Source organism: Lytechinus pictus, chromosome 7, assembly GCF_037042905.1.
Source record: "Lytechinus pictus isolate F3 Inbred chromosome 7, Lp3.0, whole genome shotgun sequence".
In the NCBI taxonomy this organism is placed as follows: domain Eukaryota; kingdom Metazoa; phylum Echinodermata; class Echinoidea; order Temnopleuroida; family Toxopneustidae; genus Lytechinus; species Lytechinus pictus.
The window spans coordinates 14,997,083-15,024,977 of NC_087251.1; the positions used below are offsets into that span (position 1 = coordinate 14,997,083).

A 27,895-nucleotide genomic window follows, 5' to 3' on the forward strand; every position below is an offset into this window, starting at 1 on the left:
ATGGTTTTTCATGAGAAAGTTGTCTCATGCCCACATGTTATTATTTCCCACGAGGAAACTTACCATTATAATATCCAAGAAATTTTGTACATATAGGAAAGAAAAAACCCAGATCGACTAGTTTGGTTTGTTATAAAATATTCATCTTTAGTATTTATTTCCTTTTCATACATTTCTGATTGATGAACATTGTGTACATGAATATTACATCAAATTTAACTCTAGATTGTCAGATCTTAGGTGCAGATTCACAATTGAAGGAAAAATAAAATATTTCAAGCTATATGAAATAAATAACTATTCCTCCATGAAGAAATAATTTTGGTAATTTCAGAAGTTCACTTATTGAAATATAAGTATCTTCATTCAAATAATCATAATGCTAATTATTGAACTCATCATCACTGGCAGCTGGCTGAAATACAAATAATTATACAACATAACACGATTAAAACAGTACCTACATAGAACAGGAATGGCAATATGAAACACACAATTCAATTTTAACAAATAACATGCCATTTCTGGTTCTTTTGACAGTCTGTAGTGTAATGCTCTCAAATGATCATGACTTGGTCAGTTTATGAAGTGAAGTAAAACTTGAGAAAAATGGGGGTCAGATGTATAAAAATGTTGAGTATTTCACGAAAGAGAGTCAAAATAATATCTGAGAAGGGGGGGGGGGTAGGAAGAGGAAACGAGACAACTAGACTGACCCATTCAACAACATATAAGATAACATTAAAAAAATCATGAAAATAATCTTGGTGCACTTCTGGGAAATACTTGAATGCTTAGAGTAGACCGTGTATAATATCCTGTAGAATTTCTGTGTATTCTTCACTCTGATTGTGTTACCTCTTCAGAGCCTTGAAAAAGCAGATATCTATACTAACACATACATGTACTTGTGGTCTACGCATGGATGTGAGTGATCACAAATGAAAATAGCTGAAATTGCATAAGCTCCAATACTTTTGTCAAGACAAAGTACACAAAAAGCTATAAAAAAAAAATAATAGCTATAGCAGAGTCAGAGAGAATATTTGGACATGCCATATAAAGCTGTGATGTAATTATACTTTTATTACACTAATGGTCACAACAGTGCCTAGATATTTCAACACCCAAAGGGCAAAGCAGTTTTCAGTATTGTTTGTATTTATATAATACATTTTCAAATAAAAAATTCCATTCGATACAAACATGATGCAATAAGGGTTAAACTAAAATTCTGCAAAAATTTTCAGCCAACGTACTTGTAAACTTTGAATCAAGGAATAGTTTATTCTAAAACATAACACAGTACTATATATTTGTAGAAATAACATGAATATGAAATATAGCATATATACACCATACGAAAATAAAACAAATCTGATAGAAAAAAACAGCTAACCACCTATACCTTGACATTTTGAAAAGTAATTCATACACACACATCAGTGTACATAGCTACCTGTATATGTATGGTGTATAACTTCTTTATATAGAATACACAATTTATAATGGCTATTTGCACACATACTCGTATAGAGGATGAATAATATATTGTGTATGATTACACAAAAAACAATATCGAATCTGGACAGAGTTTCATGAAATCTCAGGTTTTTTGTGGTTTGTGAGTTACGCATAACTTTACACGCAACTGGTGACCCATTTTTTGTGACAATTGAGATAACCGAAATGATTGCCATGAAAGTGGAATTGTGACCCTCCACATGATAGCTCACTTTTGATTAGCCATTGGAGATGTGGTTTCAAAAATATAGCGTAAGGAACAAATGTAAAAGTTGCGAGTTGATTTTGGGGGGTTTTACATAATTATACCTAGGTTTAACTCTAGGCTTGACAAGAATTGAAGTCCACACATGGAATGCTAGCTTTCGGTATCCTAATTCAAATAAATATGATAATGTACTAAAGATTTCATTGAAATCAAAACTTGTACATGTATACTCATTACATTTTCTTTGCATTTTACCTTAAATAACAAGTTTTGGCAATTTATTTTTACTGTATGATTTAAATAGTAAATGAGAGCTCTGGCACCTTAGAAAACTGTTGTCTACCTGAGGTGAATTAATTAGTGCTATGAAAGTATCAATTATTACCAGAATGAGGCATTTTGGAGACAAGATATAAACATGTATTTTGGTTGTCTGATTGATTAACTCAACACAAATTACATCACAATGGTCCAGCCAGGGTTCAACTGAATGATTAGGGACCATAATATTCATACACCCTACTTCGCGAATTTTGTCTTTTTCCTATTGCACCTATGTAGTAAATTATCGGTCCGTAATATCCGTATTCCCATTTTATCAAGCGCAAGACTTGTACGCATAAAGTGTATCTACATGCCATGCATGATGCACACCTGTGCTGCTTTACACTTCACGTCACAATTACTTAGCCAGGATTACATCATCAAATTCACGAACAACCTGAATTCAGAAGTACCAACCGGCAAAAAGGCATGAATTGCTGCAAATAAAAGCTTAAATTACACATCATACAGTTGCAGGCCTATAGGTAATAATAATAATAATGACTGGCTTTAATTTTCGGGAGAAGCCATATATTTCGATCAATAGGCCCATATTGCCCTCGTCAAGACTCGGGCATTGTGAGACTACTTCAGGAAATATATATGGTATCTCTCTCAAAGCCAATCAATATTATATATATGTTCTTTTGCAAGGAGTTGTGTATCTTGAATGATTCAACAAACACAGGTCAATATGGAACTTGTCAATTTGAGTTTAATCCCACATTTCAAAGCAATGCACCACCATATTGTCATAATATTGTGACTTTCATATACTATGCCACTATTGAAGAGAAGGAAGGTGTTTACAAACTAATATCTCCAAACCAGTTTTTAACATTGATAGTAACCTATTTTTTTAATACAGATACCAATCATACCACTCACCCAATTTCTATTGGCAATGAGTAGCAGCTCTGAGACTCTGAATTCAAAGAAAATGCCTTTTATCATATTGCACACATTTGAACAGGTTATGCGAAGGGTCTTCAACAATATTACAAACATGTTATTACAGTGTACATATATATGTCAACAAGTAATTTGAATTAATCTTTGAATCCTTATCTATATATTTATATTTCAGAGAGTACGTTTCAGAATTAACAACACAGGCAACTATAAACAATACTTTGATAACATGTCATTACAGACAACCATTTGTGATCATCTTGGTTATTTGCAAAAATATTTGTAGACGTATATATACTCGATCTAAGTATTCTAGGTTTGTAAAATTAGGTGTATTTCTGAGAACTCTTTGAATACATAATCTTGTTTCTTTGATCAGTATTTTTCATGATGAACATCTATTCAAAATTCAAGAATAATTGGATACAGGTATACTGTAGAATATAACAACCGTCAGTATTCATCTGAAAGTTAACTTACATTTTACAACATATTAGGTAACTCATGGGTTTAATCTAAACATTTAATAACCTATGATTTTTTTAGTCCTGCAGCATAATAACATGAGTTGAAAAAAGAGCACACCAGTCATGCAATGTAGATGCTGTTTCACAATTCATCATGTTACCAAGAAGGAAAGATGACTAAATACTAATGCACAATTTCAGACAAAGAACTTAACAGCACTCAGAACAAATCTCACTTTACTCTATTATACAAAGCTGCATCAAGAACAAGCACAATACAAATAAGACTGTGGGCCTGATGGGAAAATAACTAAAATTATAACGATAATAAAAATAATAATCATAGTTTCCTTTAACTTTAACAAAATATACATACACACTATCCCCCTTCCCTGAATAAAAAAAGAACAGATGAGAAAATACAAGAAAATAGTATTTTGTTAAAGAAACAGCTGGGTTTGTACAAAAAAGTTACAATGCTAAGAACTTGAAAAAATTGATGACAGTGACACTCTAGTAATATTCAGCATGTGATGGCAGTGTGTGTCCGTTTGCATCAAGTGTTTGCATTACGAGATGTTCTTAACCAAACATAAAGGTACCTAGACAAAAGTCTGAACTTCATCTTTTAGTGGCAAACACACTCGGCTTTTTCCTTTCTAATCCTCCCTTTTCAGCATACACAAAACAAAAGAGAATATAGGAATGCCGCATTGAAATATAATAATGATAATAACGGTATATTTACCCAGGGTAGCCACTTCAGTTCCGAAAACTGTTCTCCCAACGGGCCCTGCTATTAGATACTGAGTGGACTTCCTGCTCAAAGACATGGCACAGAATTTGGTAAGTAACTTAAAGCAGAAATGATAACTGTTCCTGTTGGCAGTATTTAAAACTACTTTTTATTGAAAATACTGCAGGTTTCATGATCTATACTTCGTTCCAAAATCGCACATGTCTATTGCAGCAAAAGTGGGAAAATACTGTTTTACCACCAAAAATACTTTTGTTTAATCCATAGTAAGGCATACTTCAATTTATTTTACAAGGTTGGCATCTCTGCTAAAAAAAAGGAACCTTTGTTTAAGAATAAGATCATCTTGAACACATACATAGTCGTAACATTAATGTAATATCACCTGTATCTTCATTACATTCATATCGAATAAGAATTTTTGTAGAAACTACCGATCAAACGTCCGCACCATGATCTGTCTGACCTCTTCTTGGTGTAGCGTTGCCGTGCCAACAGCAGGAACTCCAAGAACATCTCTCCCAGCATACGCAAGCTGTAAATACCAATTTTTAGGAAAACACAAGATGTTATTATTTTGATATTTTCCCTAAATGTAAAGTCTAATCTTGTTTTATATATAAAGGTCATCCTAAATCCTCTATTGATCAGCCATATCCCCAGGCCAGCTTTCTTCTTTAAAACTAATCATCAGCACCATTTATGGGCAATTTTTAATCTTGGGAGCATTTCATGAAACAGATATCCTCTCGATTTTCACTTACCATTGTTATAAGCTACTGAAAGCATTGCATCTGATTGGTTCAAAGTAAATTTGTTAGTGAAAATCACTATTTGTTTCACAAAACACTCCCCTTATTTCATTCCATTTTCATTTCAAAGTCACAGAACCATTGATAACTCACAATCACCAGCATGGAGGAATTACACATTTTATAATGAATACCGGTAGATCTCTCGACCATATAAACCTTACTAGCAATGGCTTCCCACTCCATTTTGCCACATAACTGGAAGGGTGCCTGCCTCTCTGTGGCCATACCATTGAGGCCGGACTCTAGAGTGCACAAGGTTTGTACACTTTCTATATTTTTGTATGGCAGAAAATGCAACCTTCAAACATCCTTTTAGTTTGCAGGACTTATCCAGGCAAACAATTTGTTTATTTGTCAAAATGGTCAAATCTATAAATATAAGTCATTTTACATTGTTGAAAAAAATATTTCCATGAAATTTTAAGAGAAATAGATCTAAAACTGCCTCATATCACTGATTTCACCCTGATTGTTGGCTTCAATTCAAAATATCCCACTAATCCAACAATGTCCTTATCATCACAAAACTTTTTAAATGAATTAGGTGTTGGGGAAAATATGTAAGTTAAAACTAAAACCAAACTGATTTATTACATATGTTAATTAAGCAAGAGTGCTATAAATGTAGAAGAGTATAACAGTCACAAATCATTAGAATATTCGACTTTGTAAACTCTGGATCAATCACTGATATTCAACTCAGATTTATATGTGTTACAAGACCACTTCATTGCAAAGCTGAGCTATCTTGTCATTGCTGTTTTATCTTATATTGATTTTCACATACCTTATACCCAACAAGGTTTTCAAAGCGAGGTGCTACAAAGGACCACGCCCCCATATTCTTGTGTTCCTCTTGACTCCAAACATAATCTGAGAGGAAAAAAAATCAATGATATAGATTCATTTCAGTAACAAAAATATGATGATTTCCAATCAATGTTATATCTATATCCGTTGATCAATATCTGATCTATGGCATAACAATATCTATTCCATGTAGGACAACATAAAGACATAAGATTGCCTGTCTGCAAATTTCTCAGAGTAATATATCTATTCACTTTTAATCAAGAGCGTATGTCTATTTATTTATGAATATAGTACATACATCTCATCTTTGGCAAGACAGCATAATTATACACATCACACATTGCATGATGCAATGACTACTACCACCATGACTAGATTTAGAGTTACGGAAAATCTGAAATTGACAAGTTCCAAATTGACCTGTGTTTGTTGAATCATTCAAGATACACAACTCCTTGCAAAAGAACATATATATAATATTGATGGCTTTGAGAGACAATCCATCAGAATCTCATATTTGGTATAAGGTAAGCTGTCAAACACAGAACAGTAGCTCCAACTAGACAATTTATCCCCACAACCACAATATAGCTATTCTGTCCACTCGTCAATCATTTTTGTCTGACATTTAATCATACCATCCACCCATCAGTATCTCACCTTTGGCATTAGTATATCTACTTAAAACACTTTGCAGGACATCAGCTGGGAAGGGGCATAGAGACTCGACCCTCACTATGGCTATATCATGAGCCTGTCTGCTCTCCCTCTCCTTCTGAAGGGCATAATAGTGCTTTCCACAGCATATAATAACCTTCTGGATACTGTATTTACAATAAAAAAAAGGTTGTGATATAAAAATTAGAGGCTGACTAATCACTGGAGTCAAATAACAGACTCAGATATTTCTTTTAGTGTACTTGCAAAATTTTCAATTAAATTGAAGTTAATACATGCATAAACATACTTCAAACAAGAGGAAGTGAACAGTTGAATACCTGTAGTTTTTATACAACATATTTCCTTTAAAAAAAAACAAATATTTCATGATACCTCATAACAAACATTCTTTCTGATGTTTACAAAGAAGACAATTGTATTTTGGGTATGAGATTTTATACTTGTAGTAACTTCTCTTATACTGCCAGGTAGTAAATTCTGGATTGGCAACCTGGAGTATAATCAAAATACAAATACCATCATGTTATTTACTCAATGAGTTAAATAAGTTTATACTATGACAAAAAAACACCCTTATTTCCATATATGCATACGGAATTAAACTTTATTCGCAGACTTAATAAAGCACACATTGATTTATAAACAGTAAAAATCTGAAATATTAAATGCTTTATCACTGAACAACTACAAAGATTCTCCACAGGGCAGGCAAATCAAATCTATAATAATGATAATGATAATAATAATTTTATATACCGCAAATCGCAAATTGCCTTTACCATAGCAAGATGAGAAGTGTATTATACATTCAACTTCATTGTAAATTACACCAAAATACGAGCTTGCATGAGAAATAATTGTTGATATTGTAGGCCTGCACATAATGGGTGCCAGTCTGTGGACTATTCGTTATTGGTATTTAAAAAGAATAGCATTCCATAATAATCTATACATATCAGTAGAAAAACCTTGAATGAAAAATGATGGCCTTTATCAAATGGAGGTATGCTCATTCTTTTTTTTCAATAACTTATCTGTTCCGAGAGAGTTCACTCCAATGTATAATATTACTATAATGTTACTGTATCACATACCTTTTAGGATCAGTAGTCTGGTCATCTATAACTGGTCTAAAACTAGTTCCAGGACCCATCTCCGAGAGGTCTGAAGTGGCAGCTGGAAGACGTAGAAGGATCTTTGGAGAGGCCATGATCAAAGGCTTCCTGTAGTTACGGACCATCTGACATGGAAAGAATTGAACCAATCAAAACATCACTCAAGTTTGCCATCTAATTATACTGAAGACCTTCATTAATGATTATAAAAAAGCATATTCTCCTTTTGCTTAACCCTTACACCCTCATTATTTTTATACCTTGTGCTTTGTCATTTTAATTCTTATATTTATCTCACCTTACATATTACTTATATAAACTTTGTAATGTGTTTTCATGATGAGTGTTAAATAAAATCTGAATTTGAATGAAAAGTAACATATAAATGGAAATCCTTTGTTCATAAAAGGAGAGCAAGGATACAAAAGTTCGGTTTGTATTAGCAATAGATCTCCATATAAAGATTTACTGCACCAGATTAGTTAATGCAGTGTTCAACAAAAGTGAGTATATCCCTTAGAAATACAGTGCAGCTCTTCACAACAATAATTCACTGAACTCAAACAATAAATAAAGAATTTTAAGACTATGACATGAACATTTATTCTTATAGAGGATGCATATAAAATTGTGCTTATTAATCAACATATCCATAAGGGATACAGTGTTTTGCATGACATGACCATTGCTCAAATACAAAGCTACACAATAGTGTAGGAGGTTTCACAGTACACCATGTATCTTTTGGGGGGCAGGTGCTGGTCCTGAAAAGGGCCACCCAAAATGACTTTTGGTGGTCCTTTTTTAGGACCTACACCTGCCCAAGAAAGATACATGGTGCACTGTGAAACCTACTACACTATTCTTTTTCGCCCCCTTCAGAAGTTAAAGCTACACAATTTTCATGACTATAATGCCTCTGAATTAATCTTAAATTAAATCTCCAAAACAATTGAAGATGCTAGTTCTGTTCAACGTGGGTAAATGCATTAAAGTTATCAACTGAATTTGCTCCACTTTTGCAGTAGCTCAACTTTCCTCCACCATCCTATACGCACCTGTCGTCGTAGAATATGAAAGTACTGAGCTGGTGTTGTTGGGTTGGCAATCTGCACATTGACATTGTCTCCATCCACTCTCTCATCGCTGCTGTCACAAGCCTGAAGGAATCGCTCAAGACGACAGGAAGAGTGCTCGGGGCCAGCTCCATCAAAGCCATGGGGAAGCAGCATGACGAGACTACTTTGAAGAAGCCATTTTACTGCATGGGGGGTAAGAAGAAAAGTCAAAGTGAGGGCAAATGAAAATGAATCATCACATGGTATTGGGTCCAAGGAATCTTTGCCTCCTATTGCGGTCCTTGCAATAACTTTGTTTAAATTCTTCTTTAACATTTTTGTATTAAACTGAACATGATTACGGAAGGACCGCAATAATAATAATAATAATTGGCATTTATATAGCGCTTCATCAATCTACGACTGTTCAAAGCGCTTCAAAATTATTATTACCCGGTCACTGGAATCATAGCATTCCAAGCAGCCTGTTAGGCGCAAACTTGCTAAACCAACCACAATGACGGTTGTTTCCTACCGGTACCCAATTAGCACCTGGGTGAGAGTGGCAAAGTGTGGCAATAACTTTGTTTAGTTTTAAATACTTCTTTAACTTTTTTTTATTAAACTGAACATGATTTCGAAAGTTACACTGCACATTTATATTGAAAATATACCTAAAGGAAAACGACCCAAACACTTTAAACATTTAAAAGTAAAGTTCTTCATGCAGTGTTCCAGTCGTAAGTGATAAAAGTAAATAAAAATACTGTGTACATGAAATTAACATTTCTGCATTCAAACAACAAATTAACTACTGGCAACTAGATGTATTACAATTCTATTATTCTTGCATTTGTCAGTGAACAACAAAAATCAATAATATAATGCTTACACTCTCCAGGAAAGATGTAGGTATCAATGATTGTCTGAGCAGCATTGAAGAAATCACCGAACTGAGCCTCCCATATAACCATCAGATTAGGAGTCTCTATGCTCATCCCATACTCGAAACCTAACACAGCTTCTTCTGACAGTGGACTGTTTGCAACCTAGCCGTAAGTATGAAGGGGGGGGGGGAAAGGGGTTTTAGTTATAGTGGAAACTTTTAACCCAAAGAGGGATACAGCATTTATCAGGTCAGATTTACTCTCTTTATGCTCATAAAATCAGCAATAATCATTATTTTATATTCATTTTTGTAATGAAAAAATAATGGATTTAAAACAAGTTTAATTATTGAAGAACAATTGGAACAAAAACTTGCATTTTGCAGTGATTCTGTCATTTCATTGTATTGTCAATTCAGAGGGTGTTATGATCAGCTTATGTTAATTGGCTTTTCATCAGGAATGGCACCACATAATGCACATATAATAATTTCATATTTTCAATATATTTTTCTGTTTCTAATCATAATCTATGTTAGGTTACTAGCATTCAAGATAAGTAGATTATTAAAATTTACTTTGGTTTCTCCTTTTATTTCTAAAGCTTATTCCTGCAATATAATCCGAGTATCAATATCATATCATTACCTCAAAGAAACCTCTTTGTGATTGATCGATGTGGTTGAGTGGTATGTGGATACTGTCATTATCTTGATCAACCAGCATGGCATGACGATGACTGAAGGTACCCCGCCCTACATCCTGACCACTTAGTCTCACATTGAATCCTGATTGGGGGGAGGAGGAAGGTAAATATTAGTGAACAAAAACAGTTCAACCAGAATCTCATGATCTTTTATCAGGGATAGCACTTACAATTTATATAAAAGCCTGGGAATAAACTTTTTTTTAAACAAAGTATATATTATCAATGGCCTAAAATAATCTGAATCACACTTGCTTTCCTAGACTAATCTAGCCCAGATCGATAAAGGAAGTGATCCAAATGATCACCTGGGAAAATCTCAAGGACTAAACTTGTGTTATGGATGTGTTATGGTTTTTTTGTATTTTTTACCAATCACATAGAGCCAAATCGTTACGTGGTCTTTTATATCTGGACCAAGACAGAAAACCAAACATTGCAAGCTTCAAAGACTAGTCCATGAATGACTACAAAATAGAATTCATATTAGGATGCAATCTTTGTTAGGATGTAACTGTGTCCTTTGCAGAAACGTCTATGTATTGAAAAGCCAGACAGATGTCTACCATTTGCGTTGTGTGAAACATTGACCCCAATGTTCAACACATAAAGGTGCTGCAGATGGTGTAACTACAAACCTTATCCTACACTTTTGAATATTGCTTCTTCCCTTATGATATAATAACAAAGAGGGTACCATTCTGAAGGGAATTCAAGTTAAATCATTGCTTAATACTGTGGGATTGGAAAGATTATCTGACATATTCCGATTTCCATTTTTTTTTTTGGGGGGGGAGTAAATAGCTTTATTCCTACTAGAATAAAACAATACCTTGAACTAGCAATGACCCAAAAGCCAAACTCTCTGCAGTAGCCCAATCTATAGCAGATCCGTCCTGTACTTTCTTCAATCTTGCATCTACAAAGGTCTTCTTTAGATGCGGGTGTATACCCTGTAAAAACAAAAGGTTTAGTGAAAGTTTGGTTGAAAATATTTCTCATACAATTTGGATTTGACAAAACTTACTTCTGCTGCCCTCCTTATCAGTCATTTTTATAAAATAATATTGTTATTTCTTTTTATTGGTCACTGAGATAATAAACATATTTTTATATAATCCTTACACCTCTTTTGTAATACTTCCTCAACGGTATTGTAGTTCTATAAATAGATATAATAAAGTAATAATACTCACAAAATCATTAGGAATTTCTACAGACTTTCCCCCAATGAATTTCAGTAAATCTGTTTCAACACCTGCAAAACGATATAAGAAAGCAAAAATAAGCACATTAGTTGCATAGTACATGTACACACATACAAGCATATAAATCAAATGCAAGGTTAATTAAAAATTAATTAAATAGTGTGTACTGGTGGTTTGGTGATGTACTGCTTTGACTATCCCTATTTTAGACCACAATGTCTGTTCTCTAGATAATAAGTTCCCCGCACAGAAGTCATTTTCAAGAAACACATATATCTATTCGCCTGCAGAAATGCAAAGGCAGTGGCAGAACCCCCTGGTCAAGCACCTGCTCATGCAAGCCTTGAAAACTTTTCACACTCCAGTTGAAATATAATTTGAGAGCAATATCCGATAGGTTAAATGATTCTATCATCGCAATTTTCAGAGCAAGGGCTTGTTTAATAAAGAACTTACAATTAAGGTAACTCTGCAAATTAAATAAATTACCATGGAAACCTTGAACCCTGTCATCAGGGTAGTTTAGCTAAGCCTTATGGGAAAAGATAATCATGATTTCTTTAAGAGACAGTCCCAGATTACCGAAAACTTATGCAATTTACTTAGTTCTAGTCAAATTGAATACAACAGACATGAGATTCATTCTGGGGGCCTCTCATATACACACCTACATGTAGGGGAACTGTTACACCCAGCCACGTGCACAGAGAAAACCTGTAGCCAAATTGAAGCTTGCTATACCTAGCCTAGCAGATTCTCTAGTATTAAATCAACAATGATTGATTACTTGAGCTCCCTCGCACATGCACAAATAGATGAAATGCATAGAAGATCTATCTGCCTTGGCATATACAATTTTCTTCACGTAAATCATTAATATATTCCCATAATGATAACTCTATTCCTTCTCCCAGTGTTCTACTTCAACCAATCTCACCTGTATCCCATAATGCAATGTGTAATGGAGGAGGATCACATGATGACCATTGACCCTGACGTATGGATTCATAGGCATGGGCGGGGGAGGAGTCTGCTTCTTTCAGACATCGATTCCATTCCTGCATCTTCTCTGACACATTTGTGTTAATCTCCTCCTTATTGATGGATCCCTCTTCCTAGAAATGATAAAAATAAAAAAATAGATTTCACTTTTCCTTATGTTCAAAGAAAATGTCATTCATCATCATCAAAACTGCCAACCATTGAAAGAGAAAATTAGTAATCTATATCCCCAAAATTATATTTTTCCCATCAAATCTTTTTTCTGAACTACCCCTTTTCTTTTTTTTTTTACCTGTTCACTTTATTCTAATGTCATCTGCTGCCGAAACTACCTTAAGTAGAGCACATAAACACAAATATCAAGAACTCCATCTTTAACTCACGTATTGAAGTGCACACGCGAGCGCACATGTTAGTGCTTATTTGTTTACATACAACATTAGTACTTGTATTCCTAAGTTGCTCTTTCCCCTATTTTTCTGATCCTCCCTTTGGCCCCGAATTTGTGCTTTTTGGATGCCTTTGATTCATTTGTATTCCTGTCATATTTGTCCTAAAAATACTATTTTCTTTCATAATAGCAGCTCTGCATCATCATGCATCTTTATAATCCTCCTAATAATATCATCATCATCATCATCATTGCTGTTATTATCATACCAATATGGTAATATATTACAGGTCATAATGCAGTACATCAGTGTGGTAAAATTAGGTCACATGTTGGAAAAGTGACAAGAAAAAAAAATGTAATCATGAAATGCTAAAAAGGGTGTGCATTGAAAGGCGATTCTTCATAGATATAAATCATGCTTCTGTTATGTAATAGTAGCTGTCTATTTCCCATTTGGTGTACATTGCACTGCATTTCCAAGTTGACCTTACCTCCTAGGTCAAATTGCACAGTACACTACACAGAGGCTAGGCTTGCAATGAAAAAAAAATTGAAGATATAAATGTTCTGGCCCACAGTAACAACAATCTGTAAAATTTGCATTTTAATTTGTGATTGTAGCTCAAGAGTGCACGGACCAACCATTTTGATCAACTTCTACTTACGGCAGCTTTCTGGATGTATGCATCTGGTATGCTGAGCCTTGATCGGATGTTATCATACATGATGGGCTGGGTGAAGGAGGGGTCGTCAAGCTCGTTATGACCCCAGCGACGGAAACACAGAAAGTCAACCACCACATCTTTCCTGAATTTGTGTCTGTAGCTCACTGCAAGCCTGCAAGCTGATAGAACAGCCTGGAATATTGACAATAAAGCATACCCCAGGGATGCAATTATATTACAAAATTATATAGTTGCATTCAAGCGCGGAAACTCATCACACAATTAAGACAAAATGGCATATAGACTACCAAAATCCCAACAGAGATGTACATGTATACTTTCAATCATGAAAGTAGAACAATATTGTGAACTAAAATTTAATTCAAAATGCTGGTCAAATATGTGGTTTAAAAACAATATGCATCCAATATCACAAAGTTGTTATTTCATTGATTCAATGATATTTTGTCACACAAAAATTTGTGCTATAAACCAAAATTAACCTTCTTTAGATAGCAACAAAATTTGCATATTGTTAGTTGTTCCTTGGTCAATAAGAATATTAGTCTGTTTTTAGATACCTCAGGGTCCATGCCATTCACATGGATAACAGGATTTCCATTCATTTTGGCAATGTCACTACAGTATGGAGAAGAGCGCCCTCTCTCTGATGGTGTGGTGAAGCCAATTTGGTTGTTGACGACTAGATGTATGGATCCACCGACGGCATAGTGAGGAAGGTTGGCCATCGCAAAACATTCAGCAATCACTCCCTGTGGTGTAATAGAAAGGTAAATAAACATTCTACAAGAATGCTATTTTTCCTTAAATACTTAAAAGAGACTCTTCTCATTTTGAGGGAGGTTTATTTTTCTGGTGGAGAAATTAAAGAATTGAAACAATTGTTTAGAAAATTTAAAGGAGAAATATATTGATTATGAATATAGCCTTATTATATATCAGTGGAAAGGTAATGATGTGGAGATTATCATTTGGTCATTCAAAAATAACAAAAGTAATACATAAGGTGGAAATCGCCAATTAAAAAACGCTAAAATGCCTTTCCGAAATAGGCCTCTCATCGGTCTCTGAATTGACTCGAATTTGATGACGTGTATGAGTGTTCGAGAGACGTGATTGGCTCTCCCATGTCAAGCTCCACTTGCATGCAAAACCTGTTGCAAGGCCGAGGGTACGTTTTCTCCACACTGTCACTGAATACTCCGATCATGAAATGAAAGAAAACCCAGAAGTTTATCTAGATTTTGGATTTTCAAATTGACGATTTTGAAGATGAAGAGAATGATGAAGTTTCTAGCTCTAGTCAGTGATGTGGATGGAGGTAAATTAGAGGAATTACGACTATGATGATGAGTCGGACAATAAAACTTGCATGCCGATTCGCTACCAACTCATGCAGCTGCTATAGTGCTAGCTGCACGTACCGCGGGCCAAAATAAATCCATGAAAATGAATTCCAGCCTGACCATCCAGACAGAGTCTCTTCCCTCCGTCAATAAAATTTACTCTAAAGAAGGAAAATAAGGATATAACTGTACTTACAAACAAGTGAATATATACGAACCTGAAGGCAAATCAACTCAACGAATAGCAGCAGACGATATGCAGCGACAATAAACTTTCCGTGGCTGGGATAAATTGTCACTCGTTCTGTTAGATACAATTTCTATCTCATTATTTTGACAAAATTACGAAACTCGGGGAATTATTTATCTTTATAAGAATATAGTAACACCTCATATTATTTATAAATTATGATAAAACCTTTTTTTTTAAGCAAAAAGTTGAGGTAAATTAAAATTAGATGTAAAAGATCATCCCCAACATGCGTAGCCCGTATGTGATTGTAAACAAACCATCACAAACACACATTGCTTGCTCGCCTTGGCTGAGAGAGTAGATGCACGTGTTGCACAGCTCTTAATCGGCATTTTGGATGGTTTGTTTACAATCACATACGAGCTACGCATGTTGGGGATGATCTTTTACATCTAATTTTAATTTACCCCAACTTTTTGCTTCAAAAAAAGGTTTTATCGTAATTTAAAAATAATACGAGGTGTTACTATATTTTTATATAGATAAATAATTCCCCGAGTTTCGTAATTTTGTCAAAATAATGACGTAGAAATTATATCTTACAGAACGAGTGACAATTTATCCCAGCCACGTGAAGTTTATCGTCGGTGCATATCGTCTGCTGCTATTCGTTGAGTTGATTTGCCTTCAGGTTCGGACATATTCACTTGTTTGTAAGTACAGTTATATCATTATTTTCCTTCTTTAGAGTACTATTTTATTGACAGAGGGGAGAGACTCTGTCTGGATGGTCAGGCTGGAATTCATTTTCATGGATTTATTTTGGCCTGCGGTACGTGCAGCTAGCACTAGCAGCTGCATATGATCAGTTGGTAGCGAATCGGCATGCAAGTTGAATTGTCCGACTCATCATCATAGGCGTAATTCCCCTAATTTACCACCATCCACGTCACTAGAGCTAGAAACTTCATCATCATTCTCTTCATCTTCAAAATCATCAATTTGAAAATCCAAAATCTAGATAAACTTCTGGGTTTTCTTTCATTTCGTGATCAAAGTATTCAGTGACAGTGTGGAGAAAACGTACCATCGCAACAGGTTTTGCATGCAAGTGGAGCTTGACGTGGGAGAGCCAATCACGTCTCTCGTACACTCATACACGCCATCAAAAAACCCCAATTTCGCGGACGTAATTGTGCCTGTTTGAAGCATTCAGAGAGAGAACTTTAAACTATCAATTAAGTGAGTTTCATCGGTCTCCATGATAAATGATGTACACCATCGTGTTCTTCTGATTTTCCCCTTTAATTTGATATATAATTCTTAATTTTTATGATTTTCAATATATTTCTACTTTAATAACAAAATTACTTTTCACTGTTTTTACATTGATAATATTAATTATGCTTTATGGATGAATTATCAAATCAATGAAATCTGTCCACAAGGAACTATATGCACATCAACGAACGTAGAGGGCAGCAACACTTTGCAGTATTGCTTTTAGGAAGGTCCACTCCGCTCAGATTTTGTGACCATTTTCTCCCAGAGCACTTTTTTGGAAGATTGTAGAGTTGATTTTTTTTTTTTGTTCAATTTTACTATTTATTATTGATAATAAGACCTCCAAGAAAATATGTTAAATAATATTATTTTAGCATATTTGTATTTTTTAAAAATTTTAAAACAAAAGGTAATCATGATTTTTGTAGTTTACATGGCAATAAAAATACATAGACTGATGACATTTGTGTTACCGTTCTTCTGCTTAATTTCGCTGCCCCTACCAACTCTACACAAGCTAACACCAGAGCCAAGACCGTGATGTTCTGGTCTGGCCGCGCCGAAACTTCCCCGGTCACCTGTACCTCGGTGCGCGTACTGCGCTGCGTGAATGATAATGCTGACTGCACTGCACTGGCATGATAATCTCGACGCGACTCGACTTAGCTAGATATGGACTTGAAAGATATAGACTTGGTCTGTCATTGATGTGGCACTATGGCGGATGAGCAACGATAAATATTCAAGGTTAGAATTTTAATTTTCACTTAGAGTGTAGAATGTAGTCTGAAAATCTAAAATAATTATGCTATATCCACAAATCCAACCCACATTTTGCAATCCATCAGGCAAGATCGAATACGACCACTAAACAGCAAAGCCAAGTCCCAGACCCAGTCTAACGTTAGACATAATATTAGACAGCAATTATCTGGTTCATTATCGAGCTATGTATATTCCGACGGGTCTTGACTTGAGACAAACTATCAAGGGGCGAAGGTCTATGTCACATCTACTTTTTTCATTTCATAATTTTACAAAAATTTGTGTTAGCATATGCATGCAGCCCACCGTACCCTACCTCAGCACCGACCGGCCCGGGGCGCCGACGCGGTCATGCCAGCCATGGCGCTTGTATAAGAGGCGGTGCTGGATTGTGTAGGCGCATTATGGTGCAGCGAAATTTAGATGAAGACGTATCAACCTCACGTATACTTGTTATCATATTGATATGCAAAGTCATAAAACTGTTGTCACCACCATGTAATATTTTATGAAAAATACAGGAACAAGTAGTTCATATTTTTAAGCATGATATTTAATGTAAAAACATTTCAAGCAAAAATAATGATAAAGAGGAAATGAAAATAAATCAACTCTACAATCTACTAAAAAAGTGCTCTGAGAGGTTTTCGGTGGTCACAAAATGACTTGGCTAAATCCGGGTGAAATTAGCAGACTGGTTTATTTATGACAGAATTTAATCCTGTTTTACTGAAGATGTACAAACAAATTGTGACAATAATTTAGTGATATATTATTTTAAGAATTTGGTACATTATTATTTAATTTTTTATATATTTTTTGTTTTCATTGTTTTAATCTACTATTGTCATAATCTATTAGTTTACCTATATTTTGCTGTCACTCCGTGAGTGTATTGTATCGGATCATGGTTTCGTTGGCATGACTACCAAATTGCTCGCGCACTTCATTTGTATGCGCGTATCGAGTGGACCTTCCTAATAGCAACACGCTTGTGTGTTGCTGCCCTCTACGTTCGTTGATGCACATTGTCTATTCTCTGGAAGGTATTCCAGCTTTAATAAAAAACATATTTTATGGTTCCAAAAAGGTAATGCATTCTTCATTGATGTTTGTAATCCATGAGGTAACTCATATATATCATCATCTTTAGAACTCCAGAAAGGGTTCAATCCAGTACCTAATTATTCACAGTCCAGAGACCTATCCACTACACTCTGACACATACAGTACGACAAAGAAATAAGTGGTTAGGGCCAAATGGTAATGTGAAGGTATCAATCAATTTTGAAAGCACCCAATTTTTAGTTTCTCATAGAATCAGGTATGATGGTAATTTTTATTTATGTGTCATGGGCAATTTGTTTACCCACTCTTTTCACAGTTCACACATAGTCTTTTTAAACCTCATTGGTGTGTTCACACCAATATGCTGTGCACAAGTCAACCAATTTTCATTTCATTACAACAAACCACCACATACCTGGGCAACAAAAGCTGCATCACCATGAAGAAGAACGTTCATGACTTTATCGCCATGACAACAATCAGATGAGGGATCAGCAGCATAGTCACCTTCTTGTTTTCTCATCTGGCGCCCTCTAGCTTTACCAATGCCAACAGGTATGTTAGCCTAGAAGAAAACATATGCATGTATCATATTAATTGGTGAAATCATATTGTAAAGTTGATTACCAATATAGAGTGCCTCTATCTACTTTATTTAAATGAATTCATTTGGACTTGCTTTTATGTTTAAGATAACTTCTTGTTAAATCAAATGAATTATGAAATAAAGTATTAATTTTACATACCATAATAGCAGGGCCCACTGGGAGAATAGTTTTCGGAACTGAAGTGTCTACCCTGGGTATATATACCGTTATTATTATCATTATTACCATGACCACATAGAATCTTGTTACATTATAAAACCAATTATTTCACAAAAACACGAGGGAAATCCATCAAATAAGCTTGAATATGAAAAGGTTTTTTGGGCATAAGAAGAAACTCCATCAATATTCTTAGACATAATTGCTAAATAGAAAGTAGTGAATAAACTCAAATGAAATTAGATTGAAGTAAATGGGCTAACAACATAACATTTGTATGATGTACAGCAATATTGATTGCATTTTGTAGAACTTTTTTTTTTTTTAAGTTTGATTTAAATTAGCAGAGATGGTTAATATGCATAAGTTTATTCCATTTTAAGCAGTGTTCAGTAATAATGCATCTTCTAAAAAAAAAGATTATTAACAAACATGAATAATGTATGAATGCTAAATGTCAACTGAATTCAAAATTGCAGATAATAAATCCTCTACGAATCATGAAACAGAAATCCTAAAATTATGATAAGATACTCTTTTGAACATTTTGAACAAATCTAGCAGTTAAACAGTTATGCCCATATTCTGAACTCGGGTTTAATTCACACTCTGTGGTCAAAAGTTTTGGTTAAACTACGGATAGCACTCAAATCATTCGTAACTGACTATGAATAAATACTGAAATAATTCTCTTCATCATTAAAACATAAAAATGTACATGTAAGTTTGAATTTTTTAGCTTCCCATGAGTTTGACACAGAATTAGACCATGGTGTATTAAAGCAAAACCAGACTTCAGGATACAGGCCTTCGCAATTACACATTAACAAAGCACACAACTACCACCTATTTTTATTAACAACTTGTCAGACTACAAATGTTAATGAAACACTCTTCGAGGTGAACCTCACTTAGATTACAGAAAAGCACACATCACAGCAAAGCAACAAAATACAAACTGGATACGAATATTTTCTCTTGTTTGTTCACAGAGACGAGAAATAGGGCCACAGGCAAAATATCTTTTCCCATCGCATCTTTACCTCAAGATGTGAAGGATTAGGAATGAGAGAGAGATGCAATTCTTTTCCGTCCACATCCAGATCCACGGACGTCCCTGTGTAAACACACAGGAATACAGTAGTACAACACAGAAACATTGGAGTGGCCCTAGACCATAACAGAAAAAGGGCTCCCGGTATTCGAAAGGCAATTACAGCTTATCCAAATAAGGTAGTTTTTCTTCTTTGTTCCAATGTTTGATAGATGAGTGTGAAAGTTATGAAATGTTATTTGTATAGATATATAGTGATTTTATAGCATTCTTAATACCAGGAAATTTTAATTGAAACAAAAATGTTCTCTTTTTTTCAAACATAGCTGAAAAATTTTAAGCACAATAATTAATCATCATATCTATGGAAGTTTTTCCACTTTGACACATTAACATAAGCAACCGCTTAACCCCTTATGACAAAACATAATGTTTATGAAAACTTAAAACAGAGATGAAACTAATCGACTAATCTGATATTTTTTTGTCATTTTTTATTTAATACACAGGTCATCCCATTATTTTGGGCACTTTTTCTACTTATGATTAAGGCACAGCCATTGTTTAATCAATATTGACTTGATGAAACATTATTATTCATCCATTTGTATTTGCCTTACTGTTTAATTGATTTATTTATGTTTCTCATATTCATGCACTTATTTTGTTAATTTACGCACTTATTTTATTAATAAAGTTCTTAGTCCTTATATATTATAGCATACTCTACTTTTGTCATTTTTACCTCATAAATTTATTAATTTCTGCTTGAAGTAGCAGATTTGGTGTTGTAAACCCTGTAGTTTGCAAAAGACAATTCGTTGAATACATGATTCCTATTAATGCACCATCCTTCAACAAGAGCCAGTAAAACTGTAGGATGATTTTGTAATAAATGCATATGAGCCAAAATGAAAAAGAATAATTAACCAAATTAACTTACAGAGATGTGTCGGTATGTCCCCCACACAGTGCAGATGTGGGGCATACTCTGGGTTGCCCCTGAGTTTCTTCAACATCACCAATGGTGAGAAACCAAGGGGTCCCATTAAAAGATTCAAGCGCCCTCTATGTGGCATGGCAAGAACAATGTCTTCAACTCCATCTATTTTGAAAGGGGAAAAGTAAAATAAAAATGTGTTAATATGAAAAGCCAAAAGAGTGAATATATTCATTATACTAGTTAGCTGGTATGATATGCAATTCGTATGGTTTCTTGTTGCTTGTTTTGCTTTCAAACAATAACTTTGAACAGTTTTAATGTAAGACAGTACAAATCAGCATTACATTAGTAATTACATATATATGATCATAACTGGTGTAATCATCATCATTACCATAATGCGGTGTAAAAGTAAGCACAGCTGGGGTGTAATTTTCACAGTTATCAGTGGTAGATCTACAGTGGGAAGGGGCAGATAAAGAGGCTAAAACGTCAAAATGAGGCTGCAGGTAATTGACCCTTGATTTCATCAATGATAATCAATTAAAAGAAATGGATACCTGAAACAGCTTGAGTAAAAAGTTGATGGAAAAATGCCATCATGCTCTCAGCTCCTTCCCCGCCGTAACGCTTTACAGTCGCAAACTTGGTGGTCATGAATTGGTCAAAAGCCTGGATAAATAACACAAAACAAAATAAAATACAATTCTTTCTATGTCATAACAGGTGAAAATAACATTTTCTGTATTGCAGGGGGGGGGGCTACTTTTCCCAATTCTGTCCATGGCGAATAACATTTTGCATTAAAGAAATAGTAAGTTACAGGGGATTAACCAACTGTAATCTAAAAGGGATGTTTTTTTTCTTTAATTATGGCCAAATTCCAACTGTCCCCTTTTTATCTTTATTGGATACTCAAAACTACACTTGTGGAATATACAGAAAAGGATGTTTCACTAAAGTACCTAATGATTTAAGCTTCCATATAACTATATAAAACCAGTGCTGTCATTGTCTATGTAAGAAAAACAGTAAATAAAAAAAAATAGTAATAATTTACTTAACAAAGCATCTACAGATACCGGGAATAAAAAAATCAATGTGAATTAATTTTTTCTAGTATCCATTCCCAATGATACTCAAGCTTACAAGCTACATACACCCGAGGATCATTCCAGAAAGGACTTAAAATAAACTTTGCTATCATGTAGAGGAGAATCACCACCTTTGCACGTTAAGAACCCACAGCACTATTCAAATAAGAGTAGGGGGAAACCCTGGTGTAGTGGTCCACCTGCATTTCCCAAACCAGTTATCGGGAGGAGAGACCTACGGGTCACAGTTCTGTGTGCGCGCCCTTGTAGGCGACCCAGATTGGCTGGCTCCTCTAATGCACCTTTGAATATCTTTGACAGATATATGGCACTATACAAATGCTGTGCATCATCATCATCACCCTGTTTGGCATTCAACATTCAAGAAGACATAGCATTGTCGATCTGGTGCTGCACAGTGGCTGCGGGACCTATGATCGATTGGGCAAAATGAATTTTTGGAGTACTTCTATTTAAGATTTCTATTTCGAACAATAAAATATGGATTTTCATTTTGTTAATTTTTTCATGATTGAAAAACACATGTATGAAACAAGACTAACCTGAGCATCTGCCATCAATTGTGCAATCCTCTGCCGAGTGGCATTAGATACAAACCAATGAGGGCTCTCTTCAGCTTCATTGGAAAACCATTCTCTCTCTTCACTTGTCTGAAAGTATCACATAAAAAAAAATAGTTACTTCACCAAAGTTTTACAATGAAAGCGAAGACACAGATAATTTTCATGTTTATTACTCCTATGAACTCATTTGAAAGTGTCTGCTCTTCAACGGAATGTGGATATCACCATCACTTGCGATGAAATCACTGAGAGTACTGAGGAATGTGTCTTACACAGTGGTTTTCTTTCATTTTTTTACTATCATTAGCTACTGAATATTTGCATCTGGCTGACTTAGAGCAAAGTAAAAATCACTGACTTGGCCCTTAATACAAAACATGTACTTCCTTCAGGTTCTAAAGGTGACTCTGCCGATAACTGTTATCTCTTTGGACCATAGAAATCTGTTTGCCTTGAGGGGGAATTCCCTTAGAAGATGTAAATATCACACATTTGACATATATCTAATAGTTTTAATAATTGCTGCAACCACTAACATGACTTATGCAATAGTCAGACTCAGTGTTTACAAGATAGAAACATGTTATTTTAAACCTGTTGGAGACCTGAGCCCTCATGAACACAGGTTGTGCATAATCACATCACTTGTATAATGAAGAGATGATATCAGATATCAAAATCAAACATACATTCCATGTCCATTCATGTCTAATTCAAATCATGAACATAACTTCTTTACCTATCAAAAGCATGTAACTGCCTGATAATTCTTATTTCACCTACCAGTAAGTGAGCAAATTCAACAGCAATATTGCCACAGTAAGCCTTCTGTAGATGCTCAATAACCTCTTGAATTGTTCCTTCCTTTTTTCCAATGTTTACAATACCTACACGTAAAAACAAAAACATGAGAAGGGAAAAACCAAGTTAATACATATAAAAACAGATTTCCTAATCAAGCCAAAAGTAACACATGCACACCAAAAATATTTTAATAATACATCATGGTAATTGCTGTCGTAGATTTTTCAATTTTAATTTTTTAACATCTACTCTTTCATGACAAGAAGCAAAACAGTTGTAAAGAATACATGTTTGTTCAAAATATTTTCCAAATGATTCTGATAGAAAATGTGTCATTGCTGAGAAGTTGACATAACAAGCATGATCAATCCAAATGTCTGCACCCTGTCTTTAGAGTTACGATTGATCTGATCAATCACAACTATGGACGGCCAGCAAGGTCAACATCTAAAATACGTGTTTGTTTAAAGTATTTTCCAACTATGATGTATATATTTAGTACTACGTATATTCATGCATTCATTATTTTCTTGAAAATTCACTGTGCTTCTCTTTGTTTACAAAGGACATTGTGCAAATTTCCTGTAGAAAAAAATATGACACTGATGGATATCCATAGAGTTATGATTGATTGGATCAATCGTAAGTCTTTGTACGATGGGGCCCTGGTCTTTTTTACATGTGCCTGTGTTGGTGATCTCCAGTGTGGTCAATTTTCAGTTTAGATTTCATGATTTCACAAAGTTAGGTTTCTGATCTACTATGATATGATGGCAGCTGACCTTGGTTTTACAGACTTTTCCATGAATTCAGAGTTTGCTGCAATTACTTTCCTTTTAATAAAAATTACCTTTAATAAAAATTGATGCTATTAATGTGTAAAAAAATGAAATTCACCTGTCAAGTTGTACAGTTCACTGTTATCAGATGAGAGTCCATACAGCTGAGGATCTAACTCAGGCACAGATCTAGAATTCACAAACATGATAATCGAAATAAAAATTAACTTCTATATCACGGTGCTGCAATGCAATGTTATACTCATAATGATCATTAATAACTTTACTATCATATCGAACATTACTGGGTATTCATTTGACACCAGTTATAAAGACCACAATAAGGTGATATGTACCCATTTAATAATTATAATACAATGTCAAGTAGTATTCACAATCAAATATTAACAATACAGACCAAATACCAAATACAGATGTGGAGAGGATGGAAATGAAATATTGGCTGGGGACGACACTTTGTAGGACCACTTCCCTGGGACCCTAGTGAATTGGATTGGGGCAATGGGGATAATGTCTGCATTGGACAGCTATTCAGGAAGTCCTGAATTGCTGTCTGGAACACATTAAAACTAAATAATTGACAATATCAGTGAGAGTAAATAGCATGGACCCAATATTGTCTATTCATCAACATCAATTTCAGGATATTTTGTTACTATCATCATATTGTGCAGCCATACCAAACTGCAAGTATGCTTCATTACAAATTTCAAGTGAAATGGGCAATGCACAAAAGGTAACACAAGGTATTTAATCTGTCAATTATAATATTTTGTAAAGTAGTTTGTGTTGTACATAAAAAGTGTACCCTCACTGATCATAGACTCCATCAAACTCTGACCACAAAAGAAGCGTTAGTAGGGTCCTGCTTGGATCACTTCTGTTCCATACATGTATTTATATGAATATCATACGATGCCATTCCAACCCCACCATCTTTCTAAAAATCAACATTATAAATTTATATTCAAAGAAAGTCTGCCTTCTATTAGCTTTGTTGTAAAATCATTGTAGAGTCTGTAATACGCACTGGAGTTGCAACAGCCCCAAAGGATCCAGCGTTGCCCTTTTGTGTCCATGTTCCCTGTAGGCTATTACGAGGCGGAGCAGATTGGCATTCTCAATCCTATTCTGTATTACAGCTTTGTCTGAAAAGAAAATTAAGACAATCTGATAAATCAAATTAACCTTAACTCAAAATTTGTGAAAGGGCAGTTGCTAGCTTTCTAGTCTTTACTGTTTTATGAGGGCCTGCTCAAACCCCACAATACAAATAAGTCGCAACTCACAAGTCAAAGTTTCCCGAAATTTATCTAGAAACTTCAAGACAATATATTAATCTGGGCTTCAAATCAAATTTAGAAAATGAAAAATAATACTGCACTGTCTTAATAATACCTGCTAAATCTTCATGACCCGCTATCAAAATATGATTCATGAGAGAGAGAGACAAGAAGCAACCCCCCCCCCTCTAGACTGCCAAAAATGAGTGGAGATTAGTTTAGGAAAAGTTCACTTGATCTGTAAACCCCCCCCCCCCCCCCCCATTCAAAATGCCAAAATAAACATCATTCTATGAATCTCAAAGATCAGAAAATATTATTGGGCCAAAGGCTAAGGCTAAGCCCAAACTTATCCCAGTTTTTCACTGGTACAGCTATTAGATATTAACAAGTATACCTAGTACTTGTCAAATATATGAGAATCCTACCTAGGATAAAAAACACAGACTCTAGAGTGATGCAGAGGGGCCTAGGATATTCTTTGCATAGGAAATACAAAGCCTTTGAACACTTGCTTCTGATTGCTCGTGGTCGAGTGGTCAATTACAGTTTTCACTTATTTCAGGGGTGGTATTTGAGGTAATTTTATCTTTAAAATATTTTGTCTTTTAAAATGAAATTTGTATTCTGAGAGACATTTTATCTCTCTGGTAAAGTTTAAAATTTTATCTGCACTAAATTTTTATCTTGCATAACTAAACAGAGCAAAGCCCATGTAGACATATCCATCGCGTTTCTAACCATTGTAACGCAGATGATATGCTTGCGCCCATGTTAATTTGAAGAAAAATTAAAACCTTAAAAAACCTTTTAAATATCAATATAGCGTGGGGTTTATTTCATCTCTGCAATGTTCATTTCAGCAATATTTCTAGGTTATTTAGCTCCAAGTGTTGAATTGAAAATGAAGAAAAATAATATAATCATCAAGAGCAATAGTACCTTAACATTATTCCTGTAGTCGAATTAGCCTATTTCATAAGGCTTTTCTTGACCAATATTGTCTTTGAAATGATGCTTGTAATGACGCGATAAAGACATCCCCCCAACAGATGAGAGTATTTTCATTTCTTTAAAAGAAATCTCTGTAAAGATGCGCTAGCGCATTTAAATTCAATAAATAGACGCAATCTCACTCTTTTGCCACACGTCCTGGCAGAATGGATATTCATTGGTTAAATAAATGAGAGTGCTACAAAAGTCAAAAGAGCGTTTCTCATTGGATATTGTTTCAATAGTGTACATCTTACACAGATAAAATGAAGATGATATGGTTCTCAGAATACCAATTTTGAGATATATTTAAGGGTATTTTACGTCACTGATTTTAACAATGATAAAATATTTTATTTCAGCCAAGATGAAATGGATCTTAGAATTAATACCACACCACTCATTCAATGAACAAGGTTAATATGATACACACCAGGTTTCTTAGCGCTCTACGCTGCACATTTGGATTCCCAGCCTTGATAGCAAATTATAACATCTTTTTCAGTTGTAACTTGATAATAATATGAACAATAACAATAACATTTAGATTGAACTGTAGATCTAGATCTAATTGACATGAAATGGAAATTAGGGCGATGATGAATTTTGACAGAGCCTGAGAGGTCTTCGACTACATGTACGTTACATGTTGTTAGACACTAACTAGACAGTAACACTTTTTTCTTGACTGCGCGTTGCGGATGCCGGATGGGCATAATTTCATAAATAGCGAATTTGGAATTCGATTCATATTTCATGACATTGGATTCTTAAGGTATTATCTTCTTACCTGTAAAAATATTCTCCCCCTCTGCTTGTTGCTGAAGGCCTATCAAATTAAGCGGCTGCCAAGCCGATTGTCGAAATCCGTACACATCGCGACCAAAATTGTACGAGCGGGATGGTTGGTGTTGTACGGCGGGAACTGCCCCCGCTAAGCGCCGTCCGTATGGCGTTGCCAGCTGCGACAGAATCCTGGCACGACTATGTCGAAAGAAACGCAACATGTTCCGCCTTCCAGTTTCTTTCCTTCTCAAAATTAAACACTATAATGGCAAAATGAAATGTATGATATATGTAGATACAAATTCAGGAATATTCCCAGGGTTTCTCGTTTGATTCCTTGCCAAAATCTTGATGTACTACTAGACTAACTTTAACGTTATTTGTCCCGACCCCTGGCTTGTTGCAGGCGCCTATGCATCAAAATGTCTAGTCTAGTTAAGTTCTAGACGTAGACGATATTAAACGAATTTATTTGCACCGATATATACGTTCTATTCCGTGCGTACGCCCAGCCGAGTGTGCGCGCAAAACCGAGAACCTGTACTCCGAGAAAATATCGTCTAGACCAGTTGCT

At 34.9% G+C, this 27,895-nt stretch overlaps 1 protein-coding gene across 1 annotated transcript; it reads right to left on the bottom strand.

Moving 5' to 3' along the window:
- Nucleotides 1-124: 124 nt before the first annotated feature.
- LOC129264900 (2-oxoadipate dehydrogenase complex component E1-like) lies at nt 125-27,868 on the bottom strand. The gene is made up of 21 exons (XM_054902860.2): nt 27,326-27,868; nt 25,290-25,407; nt 24,357-24,427; nt 23,439-23,542; nt 22,635-22,742; nt 21,538-21,649; nt 20,978-21,139; nt 20,024-20,097; nt 18,629-18,778; nt 14,118-14,309; nt 13,537-13,728; nt 12,413-12,590; nt 11,464-11,525; nt 11,100-11,220; nt 10,210-10,349; nt 9,567-9,723; nt 8,675-8,877; nt 7,596-7,741; nt 6,481-6,644; nt 5,795-5,880; nt 125-4,727 (listed from the first exon to the last, which is right to left on the bottom strand). The coding sequence occupies exons 1-21, from the start codon at nt 27,540-27,542 to the stop codon at nt 4,623-4,625; spliced, it is 2,862 nt and encodes a 953-aa protein (XP_054758835.2). The 5' UTR covers nt 27,543-27,868; the 3' UTR covers nt 125-4,622.
- Nucleotides 27,869-27,895: the final 27 nt, after the last annotated feature.